General features: G+C 47.4%; 1 protein-coding gene across 5 annotated transcripts in view; it reads right to left on the reverse strand.

Moving 5' to 3' along the window:
• The window catches only part of TSPAN14 (tetraspanin 14), a 55,154-nt gene that overhangs the window by 18,202 nt on the left and 23,935 nt on the right, over positions 1 to 13,017 (reverse strand). For all 5 annotated transcript variants that reach the window (XM_033842460.2, XM_033842459.2, XM_033842455.2 and 2 more), the window contains exon 2: positions 10,086 to 10,183. In XM_033842460.2, coding sequence (XP_033698351.1) covers positions 10,086 to 10,166 — 81 coding nt within the window. In that variant the 5' untranslated portion in view covers positions 10,167 to 10,183. The remainder of the gene's footprint in view (positions 1 to 10,085; positions 10,184 to 13,017) is intronic.

Raw genomic sequence — 13,017 nt, forward strand, 5'->3', positions numbered from 1 at the left:
GGGCTCTGGGGCAGCGTCCACATAATCTCCGTGCTCCCTGATAACAGGGAGCTGACGCCCACCACACTCTGCCCAGGAATCTGACTGTATCAGCCTTTGAACGAAAGGAAGGCAGGGAGGCAGAGTTCTCCAAGGGAGGTTACAGGCAGCGCCCCAGGCAATGGAGAGAAGGAACCCCCACCCCAGCCTCACCCCACCCCAGCCCCTGCCATCGCTGGCACAGTTCAGTGATTAACAGTGAGTAGAGAACAAGATACTAAGCTAGGGGTTGACAGTTCTGTAAGCCAGATAGTGTTTTCAGCTTTGCCTGCCAGAAGGTCTCTGTTTCAACTACTCCACTCTGCTGTTATAGCAGGAAAGCAGCCACAGATAGTACGTAAGCGAACGGACAGGAGTGTGTTCCAGTAAAGCTGTACGTGCAAAAACAGGCAGACAGCCAGGTTTGGCCTGCGAGCCGTAGTCTGCCAAGTCCTGCACTAAACTATCACACTGAAACCATCTGGACCTAGACAGGATTTCCTTCAGCTCAGCCACACGAACCCCAGGACATCCCTATAATCCGGGTCCCCAACCCTGGTAGGTTTTTATATTACTTCAACAGGTCTTAATAGCCTAAAACTGCAAATAACCCAAATGATATATTCCCACAATGGGATATTCCACAACAATGAGAATCAACGATCTACAATTACGTACCACAGCACGAATGAATCTCACATACAAGATTTAACAAAAGATGTCAGACTCAAAAGATGTCCCTCCAAAATTCATATCTTGAAGCCCTAACCTCCAGTGTGATGGTATTTGGAGGCGGGGAGGTAAGTAGGGTTACATGAGGTCATGAGGGTAGAGCCTCCATGATTAGAGGAAGAAAGACCAGAGCTTGGGTTCTCTCTCTCTGCCACATGAGAAAACAGCAGGAAGGCAGCCATGTGCAGGCCAGGAAGAGAGCCCACACCAGAACCTGACCATGCTGGCAAACTGATTTCAAACTTCCAGCCTCCAGAAATGGGAGAAAATAAATTTCTCTTGTTTAAACCAAAGAGCCTGTGATGTGTTGTTATGGCAGCCCAAGCTGACCAAGACAGGAAGAATACTTCGGCAGAAAAATTAGATCTAGCATCCAATCAAAAGTTACTAGATAGGCAAGAGGGAAAATAAAAACATGACCTATAACAAGGAAAGAAATTCAGTAACTATAAGACACAGAAATGAGATAGAAGATAGAATCAGCAAAGACTTTAAAACAGATACTGTAAATATGCTCAAACATTTAAAGGAAAATAAACATAATGAAGAGACAAATAGAAAATATTAAAAAAGATCCAAATAGAACTATTAGAAATAGAAAATACAACATTAGAAATGAAGAATTACTAAATGGGTTTAATCGCCAATCAGGCACTATAGAAGATGAGTGAACTTAAAGAAAAAGCAATAGGAACTTTCTAAACTAAATGGTAGAAGGGGGTTAAAAAAAACAACAACTGAGCAGCACCTCAGTGACCTGTGGGACAACAAGGAGTCCAAGGGAGGGGGGGTGTACGTTTGAAGAAATAATGATGGGAGTAATCACATATTTGATGAAAAATACAAACCCACAAATCCATAAAACGCAATGAACTTCAAACAGAGCACAGAGAAAACACACCAGCACATATCATGATAAAATTGCTGAAATCCAGTGACAAAGAGAAAATCCTGAAGTAAGCCAGAGAGGGAAAGAAAAGACACATTATATCAACAGTACGCATATACAAGACATTTAACCAAATGAAATGAAAACATATCAAAATGTGTAGGATGCAGAAAACGCAGGGCATCAAATATAGGCATACCTTGGATGTACTCGGGTTTGGTTCCAGACCACCGCAATAAAGCAAGTCACACTAATTGTTTGGCTTCCCAGTGCATAGAAAGATTATGCTTACGCTATGCTGTAGTCTATTAAGTGTGCAACAGCATTATGTCTAAGAAAACAATGTACAGACCTTAATTTAAAAATACTTTACTGCTAAAAAATGCTAACCATCATCTGAGCCTTCAGTGAGTCATAGATCTTTTTACAACAGTAACATCAAAGGTCACTAATCACAGATCACCGTAACAAATACGATAATAATGAAAAAGTTTCAAACAGTCTAAGGATTGCCAAAATGTGACAGAGACACAAAGTGAGCCAATGCTGCTGGAAAAATGGTGTCAATAGACTTGCTCAATGCAGGCTTGCCACAAATCTTCAATTTGCTAAAAATGCAGTGTCTGGGAAGCACAATAAAATGAGGTATGCCTGTACTTATACTGTAGGAAAGAAGAAAGATCTAAAAGCAATGACCTAATCTTCTGCCTTAAGAAGCCAGACAAAGAACAAAATAATCCCAAGATAAGTAGAAGAGAGAAGATAATAAAAAGAGCAGAAATCAGCGCAATAGACTGGAGGTGGATGGTGGTGACGGTTGCACAACACCGTGAATGCACTTAATGCCACTGAACTGGGCACTTGAAAATGGTTATAATTCTAAGTTTTGTTATGTATGTTTTACCACAATTTTTAAATATAAAAATATGATTTTTGAAAAACTTTTAAAGAAATTAATAAAATAAAAGCAGAAAAACAACAGAGAAACATCACCTAAACTAAAGGAAGTCAGATCGGAGAGTGAAATCTAATTTATATAAGTGACAGGAGGCAAATCAGTGGTTGCCAGAGGAAGGGTGGGGAGGGAGTGACTACAGAAGGGCATAAGGACAGTTTCTAGAGGGATGGAAACGTTTCACATCTTCATCGTGGCGATCATGATGAGAGGGGAGGGAGGATACAGCTGCCAGCTCAGTGCACTGAACACTTGAAATGGGTACAGGTTCATCCTTCCTTCCTTCCTCCTTCCTTCTTTCTTTCCTTCCTTCCTCCCTCCCTCCCTCCCTTCCTTCTTTCTATGTATGTATGTATCAGTATGTATATTAGAAGTGGATTTATTTATAGAGATACATATTCCATAGTCAGAATGCAGTCCGTCTCAGAAGGCGAGAGGCCTATTCTATTTAATCTACACTTCAATAGAAGTGATTTTTTTTTTAAATTTATTTGGCTGCGTCGGGTCTTAGTTGTGTCACGTGGGGTCTTTTCGTTGCAGCGCGCGCGCGGGCTTCTCCCTAGTTGTGGTGTGCCAGCTCCAGAGCGCACGGGCTCAGTAGTGGCGGTGTGCGGGCTTAGTTGCCCTACGGCATGTGGGATCTTAGTTCCCTGACCAGGGACTGAACCCCCGTTCCCTGCACTGGATGGCGGATTCTTAACCACTGGACCACCAGGAAAGTCCCTAGAAGTGATTTTTTTTAAAGCATTTCTAGGGAAAAAAAAAAAAAAAAGGTACAAACAAGATGGGAATAGGGTACTCCCCCATAGATGACAAATCACCCCAGCAGACTGGGCCACGCTGACTATTTACCGGCCAAGGAAGCAGAGTTATACACACCACCAGTTACTTAGACCTGACGCCACCCTGTGAGTGTGTAATAATCATATGTCCTGGGGAATAATCACAGTGCACCATACGGCCCATCCTCGCAAATCCCTCCTGGTGGTCCCAGCCGCAGATGCGCCTGAGCCAGTGAGATCAGGAGCTGAGGCCCTAAACGGATCAGCAACTCCTAGTTCTAGCGGAGTCTCTAATTAAGCAATCCTCGCCCTCCGTCTTGGCAAGACAAAACGTGGAAAAATACACAAACACACACCCCTATGAGCCAAAAGATAAGGCGGTCTATTTCCTATGAATTGGGGCAGCCCTTCTGGAGAATATGACTATATAAATGTCAGGCCGGTCAAAACGATGGACACACCTTCTGACTCATTTACTCTCACTCCTGGGAATCTATCCCAGCAAATAATTTCTCCCCTTTCCCCAAAGGGAAGAATCTGTGTTACAAAAGCTAATCACCGCTCCTTATCTAGGATAGTAGAAAAATTGGAAACAACCTAAATGTCCAATATAGGAATTTCCAAAAATACAATCAGGAAGACTGTGCGGCAACCTGGATGTTCTACACTAGGTGATGCTGATACGAAAACGCACACTTCAAGATCACGTGGATACTCTCACCAAGATGTGAAACTATGTGTGACTGCAGACAGGAAAATGGAGACTGAAGGAGGGAACACAGTCAGGTTGGGATGCCTTGTGTAGTCTTCTAGAATTTCCATGCAGTTACAAAAGTTTAGTAAATAAAACTGGAAGGGAAAAAAGGTACCACCTCTCAGCAGTGGAAGTGAAATAGTCTACACATGTTATTAAAACACTAGACTTTCCCTTTCTGATTGCATTGAGTTACCAAGAAATGGAAACAGAGAAACCATCTGCGCTCAGACCTAGGGATCAGGCCTTGGGGTCTGATATCACATGAACAGAGTTCAGCTCAAGTAAGGGCAATTCTCTAACGGTTAGAATGATCCAGAGTCAACAGCCCATTGTGGGGCCAGACAAAGAGAGTTAAGACCATCCACCCACAAAAATGCCACAAACGGGAGCAAGGGTAGGGAGCTGCCGTTAGGTCCTTCCACATCAGACTGGCTTTGCCTCTCTCGGGAAGGGTTAGGGTTAGGGACTGTCCTGGTTTGCCTGGGGCAGTCCTGGGGCACATCTGTTGTTCCGGCAAAATTCTTAATAATCTCTCTTTCATTCTTAAAAGTTTCCCAACTTGGAGCACAAATTACATGCTCACCCTACTCGTGGGAGGCATCTGTTACTTCGAAGGAAGGGGCCTCAAGCCATGCGGGTCACAGAGCACAAATGTCCATGTTTCTCACCCAGAAACAGGCTGCACATTAGGGTCAGCAATGAATTCCCGCATTTTGCAAGCAGGGAAGCTGTGGCTCAGACCTGCCCTTGTCACTGAGAAGGTCCACAGCAGAGTGGGGGGCTCTCTGTCGTCTGTGCCTACAAGCAGTCTCCGTTTTTCACTTTCAATCCACCTCTGAAATAAATCCAGGCAAGGGCTTTATCAGAATCTTTGCAGATTAAACTCAGTGTCTGTGGTGGGAGCTGCAGGCATCATGGAATCATCCCTCGAGAGGATTCATTCAGCAAAACCAGGGAAGCTCAGATTCTCTGTGGAATCAGGTGGGGTGAGAATGAACAAAGACAAAGGCTGTAAGCCCCTCCCGGCTTCCTTTCCTCTGCAAGTCAAAGTGCGATTTTTTTAAGAATTTTAATCATAGTAAAGTACACATAATATAAAACTTACCACCTTAACCATTTTTAAGTGTACGGCTCAGTGGCATTAAGTACATTCGCAGTGCTGTGAAACCATCACCACCGTCCACAGAACTCTTTCCATCTTGCAGAACTGACACTCTGTCCCCATTAAGCAGTAACTTCCCATTTTCCCCTCTCGCCAGCCCCTAGTACCCACCATTCTACTTTGGGTCTCTGAAGCAGACTACTCTATGTACCTCATATAAGTGGAATCATAGAGTATTTGTCCTTTTGTGATTGGTTTATTTCATTCAGCATAATGTCCTCAAGATTCACCCACGTTGTAGTATGCGTAGGAATTTCCTTCATTTTTAAGGCTGAATAATATTCCATGGCCTGTATAGACCACTTTTTGTTTATCCATTCATCCTTCGGTAGACACAGGGGTTGCTTCTAGCTCTCAGCTATTATGAATAACGCTGCTACAAACAAGGGTGCACAAATATCTATTCAAGATCCTGCTTTCAATTCTTCTAGGTATATGCCCAGAGGAGAACTGCTGCATCATATGGTAATTCTATTTTTTACTTTTTGAGGAACCGCCATCCTTTTTTTCATAGCACCTGCACCATTATACGTTCTCACCAACAGTGCACAAGGATTCCAGTTTCTCTACTTCTTCACCAACATTTGTTATTTTTCTGGTTTTTAATAATACCCATTCTAATGGGTGAGAGTGATATCTCATTGTGGTTTTGATTTGCATTTTCCTGTGTCAAAGTGAGATTTTGCCCTAGAAACAGGTCTAACACATCCAAGGAATGATTGTAATTTTAAAAAACCAGGCTTCCCTGGTGGCGCAGTGGTTAAGAATCCACCTGCCAATGCAGGGGACATGGGTTTGAGCCTTGGTCCGGGAAGATCCCACATACCACAGAGCAACTAAAGCCCGTGTGCCACAACTACTGAACCTGCGCTCTAGAGCCCACGAGCCACAAATACTGAAGCCCGCGCACCTAGAGCCCGTGCTCCACAATAAGAGAAGCCACCACAATGAGAAGCTCGCGCACCACAACAAAGAGTAGCCCCTGCTCGTGGCAAGTAGAGAAAGTCCAGCGCAGCAATGAAGACCCAACGCAGCCAAAAATAAATAAAGAAATAAATTTATAAAAAGAAAAGAGAGAAGCCACCGCAATGAGAAGCCTGCACACCGCAACGAAGAGTAGCCCCCGCTCGCCGCAACTAGAGAAAAGCCCGCGCACAGCAACGAAGAGCCAACACAGCCAAAAATAAATAAAATAAAATAAATTTTAAACTAATAATAATAATTTAAAAAAACCGAGAGTGCTAGTGCTAGTGCCCTCAAAAGGCTGTGGTGGCAGCATTTTCCTGACATCCCTGTGATAAGATCCCCAGGAAGCCCAGCTCCATGTACACCCAGTAAAACATGCAGTTCAGAACACACACAAACACTGCGGGCATCCACATCTCTCGCCTCAAGCAAGTATTAATGGTCCCTTGGAAAAATCTCGGCCTTGAAGTTGGAAGGAGACAGCTTAAAAAGAAAAAACACAAAAAAACGGTTAGAGTGCTACAGGTGTTTGCTATAAAGAACGTTACTGTGAAAATAATTCTGGGTGGAGCAAACTGTTAAATAAAACCTCTGCTTGTTCCAGCACCTAGAATTGGTCAAAGAATTCAACAGGTTGCTTCTGCATATTCAAACCTGCCTAAGGAGCCCAAGTCCACCGTCAAGGCTGTCATCCTTCTGCTCCGCTTTCTCACTGTTAATTCATCGAAACCAAACAAAAACTCTCTGCAAAATGATCCATCTGTGCTTTGCTTCAAAATAATCCAAGGTGGGGGAAGATATAAATTAAACATGATAGGCTGAGTTGGTAACTTCTGAAGCTAGCTGATGGGAACATGGCAGCCGGGGTGGGGGGTTCATTATATTCCTCTACTTTTGTATTTTCTCCATTTAAAGAAGAAAACTTCTCTGAAGAGGTAAGGGCTTGGCACATCATCTTACTCATTTTCAACAACCTTGTGAGGCAGGCAGCAGGCAGGTGACAGCAGTATTTCACAAAGAAATCAGCTCAGGTTGAGAGTCCAGACTGGCACCCAGGAACCCCCGCTGCACCATGCACTTCCCTAAGGGCTCTGCGCCCCAATTCCCAAGCCTCATTCCACATTCCCAGCTCCTGTGCAGATGAAGACAGCAAATCGCCGCCTAGAACCCAGCAGGGAGGGGCCGGGCAGCCTCCCCCTCTCATTTTCCCAACAGAGCTCTCATGCCTCGTTTTCCTGACTGTTCCTGTTTGTCCTGTCCTGTTCTGCCCCAGTGCACACTAACTGAATAATGATTAACTCTCGACCACAGACACTGCCAATTCTGCAAAACTCCGATAACGCTGTAGCCCCCTTGAATCACCAAGCAGACTTGCTACAATTCTGGATTCATGAACTCTGCTATGTGAATCTGGTGCTGCAAATGTATTATATTGGGCAAGTTAGTAAAGCTTCCCAAGAGCAAAGAATCTATCCCGAAGACGCTCTGAAGAAACAGAGATTACCAGGGCCCTGGGCCACAGCAGCAGCAGGAGAGTTTCACCCCAGATGCAAAAATCAGGATGAGAGTCAGAGGTCGGGATGTAAGGCCAAGCAAGCACAGCGGGCCACCGGGCAAGGGGTACAACAGGAGGGTGGACAAAGTGTCTAAAGTGTCAAACCACCTGCCTAAGCCAGGTGGCCCTCAACTGTGCACCTGGCTGGGGGCTGGGGACTCCAGGTGAGGCCAGAAGGCTCTCCTCCAGACAGGGAGCAATGCAGGTCTGAGAAGCCACACATCTTAGGGAAGGGGCAACCACAGTCCTCCCATTAGGAGGGGCCCACAGGAACCACCTCAAATGACCAGCACTGCCCTACCTCAGGGGCAATAATGAGGCTGCTGGTGAAAGGTTGTCTGGGCACCAGAAAAGTCCTGCGGTGAATGGCCAAGCCACTGAATCCCACCCTACTTCTCCAGGACAGAAAACTCCCCAAACTTTGAGATAAATCATCAGGGGGTGATGCTGGAAAAACAAGGGTGAAAGGCTGAGAGATCCTGGTAAGTCGGCCTCGATGTCAAAAGTTCCAGTCCAAATAGGAAATGCCAAAATCCTCAGTAGAGGCAAATGTGGCATCATGACCACTTATCCTGTCCCTCCTTCTCCATCAGGCCCCACCCAGACACTAGCTGCAGACTCGACGCTTGTATTAAATGAGGTTTTAAAACCCTCTGTGCACGGTCATGTCACCGTGCTCTCCTGCACAGAATCAATGTCTGCCTCCCCCTGGACCAATGCCACTGACATGCTCTGATATCTCCCTTAACCCCTTGACCAGTTCCAGCCAGTACCCATTGCTCCTCTTTAAGGTAAGAGTCCTTGAAAGAACTGTCATGAGTCACTGGTCTCCACTTTCTCATGTCCCATGGGCTCCTGGACCAACTCCAGGTGGGTTTCCATCCCCAGCAGTTCTGGTCAAGGTCATACCCTCCACCTTGTCAAAGCCAATGTCAATTTTCTGTCCTCATCCTACTCCTCTCTACATGAAGGGGTTCCTCTCAAGGCTTCCACGACACAAAATCTCCTGGTCTTCCTTTTACCTCAGGCCACTCACTCACTCACAGCCAACTTTGGAGACTCACTCACAGCCAACTTTGGAGAGGACTTTCCTCCTCAACCCCACCTCTAGCATCCCCACCTCAATATTCAGACCCCTCCTCTCCTCAGTCAATACACTCTCCTTCGATGATCTGGTCACCCCTTCCTCTGATGGTGGCCAAGACTTTCATCTCCAGGATGGCCACTGGTACGGGACACTGACATGTCCATGTGGCTGGCTAAGAGACCATTCAAACCCTTCTGCCCCAAATGCCCATCTCAGAACCTAGGACCACCATCCATGCCTTCACTCTGCAGAATCACTCCAAAATCAGATGATACCATCCAACTTATAACCTACCAAGAGTTACTGACAGAAGTAGAATTCCAGCTACTTACTGGGAACCACACAGTCCTGCATGACCTGGCTTCTTCATGCCCGCATCCTCACCTGTGTCCCCTGTGCCCTGTACTCACTCAGCTCCAGCCACATGCCCTTCTTTTTGCTTCTTGCACATGCCAAGTTCATTCCTGCCTCAGGACCTCTGCACATGCTGCTCTCCCTACCTGGAGCTTTCTTCCCAAGACCCCATATAGCTGTGTCTTCACTAGTACTCAGGTCTCAGCCTACAAGCCACCTCTCCTTAGAATGTGCTTCCCAACCACCCTGGCCAAGCAGCTTCCCCCTCCCTGCTCTGAGGCTCAGTAGGCTAACACCCCTTCTGATTGAACACCAGCACCACAAGGACAGAGTTTACTCCCCTTGTCCACCCTTACCTCCCAGAGCCCAGGACAAGGCCTGGCCCACAGTCCAATGTGCACAGAGGACCCGGCAGCTGATGTCTCATTGGGGCATTCCTGGGGTGTGGATGGAGGGAAACCGACACGCATCTGGGTCAGAGCCCCATCTTCCTAAACCCCCACGGTTGGGGTAGGGCCCCTTAATCTAGTCTTCAATCACCTTGGCCTTCCCCATCACAGCACCTGACGGTCTACTTTATAATTTATTGGGTTGGCCAAAAAGTTTGTTCTGGTTTTTCCGTTTTGAACGGAACTGGATTTTCCAGTTTTTTGAACAAACTTTTTGGTCAACCCAATACTTGTCACTGGTTTCATGAGGGCAGGACCCTGACTGTCAGCCACCTCACCCAGAGCCTCACGGGGCTCTGGCAAATCAAAAGAACATGAAGAAGCATGATTTACTAATTAAGGACTACGCCAGGGAACATGGCTGCTCTCATCCACTCACCCAGAAGATGATGTTGTAGCTGAAAAGGAGGTACTTGTACCAGCAGCTGACCTCGGCGTTGGAGTATCTATAATAGTGCATCTTCTGAGAAGCAGGATCTGTGGAGAGAGGAGGAGTGATGAGACAGCTGGTTCAATTTGGAAACATCTCCCCAAAACCTGCTCCCCAAGGAAAGAGCAAAGGCAAGATACAGACTCAGGCTCCAGAAATCCCCAAATTGTCCCCTGTGCTCTTTTACTAGTCCAGACGTGGGTTTACTATCAATGGCAGCTACAGGTTAGACAAAAATCAGGTGAAGTCAACTTTCCATAAACAGCCAAAAGAATAAGAGGAGAATTTTTGAAAGAATGGAGAACGGTGATTTTTAAAAAGTGTGTTCTAAATACCAGGACTTCTGCTGGGAACCTTCCCAAACATTATCTCATCACCTCTCCATTGGGTTGATATCCCCACTTCCTGATGGGGAAACAGGAGTTCAGAAAGGTCATGTGACTTGCCCAACAGCAAGACAAAAACAACAGGGCCCAGGATCTAAACCAAGGCGGGGGCAGGGGGGGAGGTTGGGGGTTCCCCACAGTCCACATTCTTTCCACCCACGGCTACCTGGGGCAGAGCAGCCAGGAGTTGAGGGAACCAAAGGAAGAAATGAGGGCTTGACCACTGAGAGCCGCGTTTAGGAAGAAGAGATGAAAGGGCAGGTCTGGACGTGACTTAACAGTGACCAGTCAGGAAAAGCCATATTTGTTCATCTAACATTTTCTGAGACAACCTCCCAAGCTCACCCTCAAAGGGTAAGGAAGGCAGATCTCCCGGGCAGGGAGATCCTGTGAGCCCACAGCAGCCAGCCCTCACCCCATTGCCCCTTCCTCTGCCTAACCTCCCACCTACCAGGACCACTGTTTTGGCCTCTTGGGGCTGCAGTAAAGCTTGGATTACAGAACACTGAACTGCACAGGGTGAAGGAGGGGCCACTCTTTTTCATCTGTGTCCATCCGCTAAAGCCTGCACAAACAAGGGTGCCCTCAAACGGGAGTGAATTCCGAGGGCCTGGTCCACCTTTACAATGTTCCTTTTTGAACCCCAATGGCAACCTAGGTGAACCCTTAACTCCTCCATTATCCCCTCCTGTCAAACAGTGGCTGAATGGTGGGGAAGGAGGCAGGTGCCTGCCCCAAGCTGACTCCCAGGGTGGGATCTAAGGCTCACGGGGAACGCTCCCCCCCACCCCCTATTCGCCCCACTCCCCAGGGTGAGGAGAGGAACAAGATGTAACCCAGAGCCTAAGGCAAAAACGAACAAGGCTACTCTGGCAGTGGGGAGACAAACCACCCGCAACGGCAAAATCCCTTCCTGTAAGGTGGCCTCGGTGGCCTGGCCACTGGTCTGTAACGTTCTGAGAAAGTGTTGCCAAGCAGGGACATGAAAACCACATCCTTCTGGAAACGGGTGCTCTGACTGCTCCACCATCCTTCCCACAGAGCAGAACCAACAGGCAGAGCCTGGACACCACCATCCACTGGCTCCCCTCCCTCCAGGAGCAATGGGAGCGTGGTCAAGGCCCAGCTGGGAGTGCAGGCCGGCCTGGCCTCAAACCCAGCCAGGTAGGGGCAGTGACCCAGCAGCCCCATGCCCACTTCCCCATCCCACCAGCAGAGCAAAACTGCCCTCCGAGAATGCGTGTGAACACAGCCCCAGGTAATGAGGGACAATACTGGACACAAGGACACACAGGAGGCCTGAACACAGCCTGGGCCGCACAGGGTGGCTGCAGGGAGAGGAAAAGGAGCTCTCAGGCAGAGATTCCTTCCTTCAGCGACATGACCTGACCTGGGCAAGCGTCTGCCTCTCAGGGCCTCAGCATCCTCAACTAAAATGGGGCCTTAACGACTGATTCCTAATGTCACAGGAGATCAGCCGGCAGCATCAAAATGACTTACTCCAAACACAGATTTCTGGAGATTCTGATAAGCAGGTCTGGGTTGGGGCCAAGAATCTCCAGTTTTGACAAATTCCCCAGGTGATTCCTGCCATGCCTAATGGACGAGGTATCAGCTTGGGCACAGAAGGCTGTAGTCCCTCTGGGGATCTTGCAAAGGTGGAAGGACCTTGTCAGCTGTATTTGCAGCACAGAGACTGGGAATGCAGTAGTCATGGCTCCTGGTAAGGAATTAACTAAAAGTAACCAAAATTCACCCACTTGTGTTTTGCAGATTACAAAACCCCAAAGCACTGGTTTGTCTTCCTAGCTGCAGATGAGTGAATTAATCCACACAGGAAAAATTTTTTTAATCTAAAACTCAAGTAAGTTTAAGACAGAGAACAGCCAGCTTGGCTGGAAATGACCTATGAGGCAGAAAAATGTTTAAGTGGTAGAAACCCCGTTCTTTGTATGGACAAGACAATCCTGCTCCCTGGAAGGCCAAATGCACCTCCCCATCTGTGCATCCTAAAGAAGCCAGAAAGTGGATGGCCGTGCCCTCCATGGAACTGGGCCCCAGAGACTGGGGAGGGCTGCTCAGGCATGGTACCCGAATGTTCGGGAATCCAAGAGGGCGCTCCTTGGACATCATTTAACCTAAGCATAGTAAAGAGCTCTCCCCAGAGCTCTGAAGCAGTAAACAAAGCCAGGTTCCCTTCTTTCTCCTTGGTCTTGGCTCCACAAAGAAGCCAGCTAATTAGCACTGGCCTGTATGCTTTCCACAGCACTGCAGACCTCATCCCTACCCGCTTGCCCAGGGCCTCTGAAAAACGATGACCCTGAGGTGACACAGGGACTCTCCATGGAGAGATCCCTGGTCTCCTTCAGCTCCAGCCAGGTAAGCAGGGAGAACATGGAAAGGCCACAGGGATCTCCTTGGCACACAGGCTGCAGGGAGCCTGTGCTCTGGAATGTGGATTCTCTGCAGCGGGCTGCTTTTCTCACCATCTGCTC

Source organism: Tursiops truncatus, chromosome 16 (genome assembly GCF_011762595.2).
Source record: "Tursiops truncatus isolate mTurTru1 chromosome 16, mTurTru1.mat.Y, whole genome shotgun sequence".
Classification (NCBI taxonomy): domain Eukaryota; kingdom Metazoa; phylum Chordata; class Mammalia; order Artiodactyla; family Delphinidae; genus Tursiops; species Tursiops truncatus.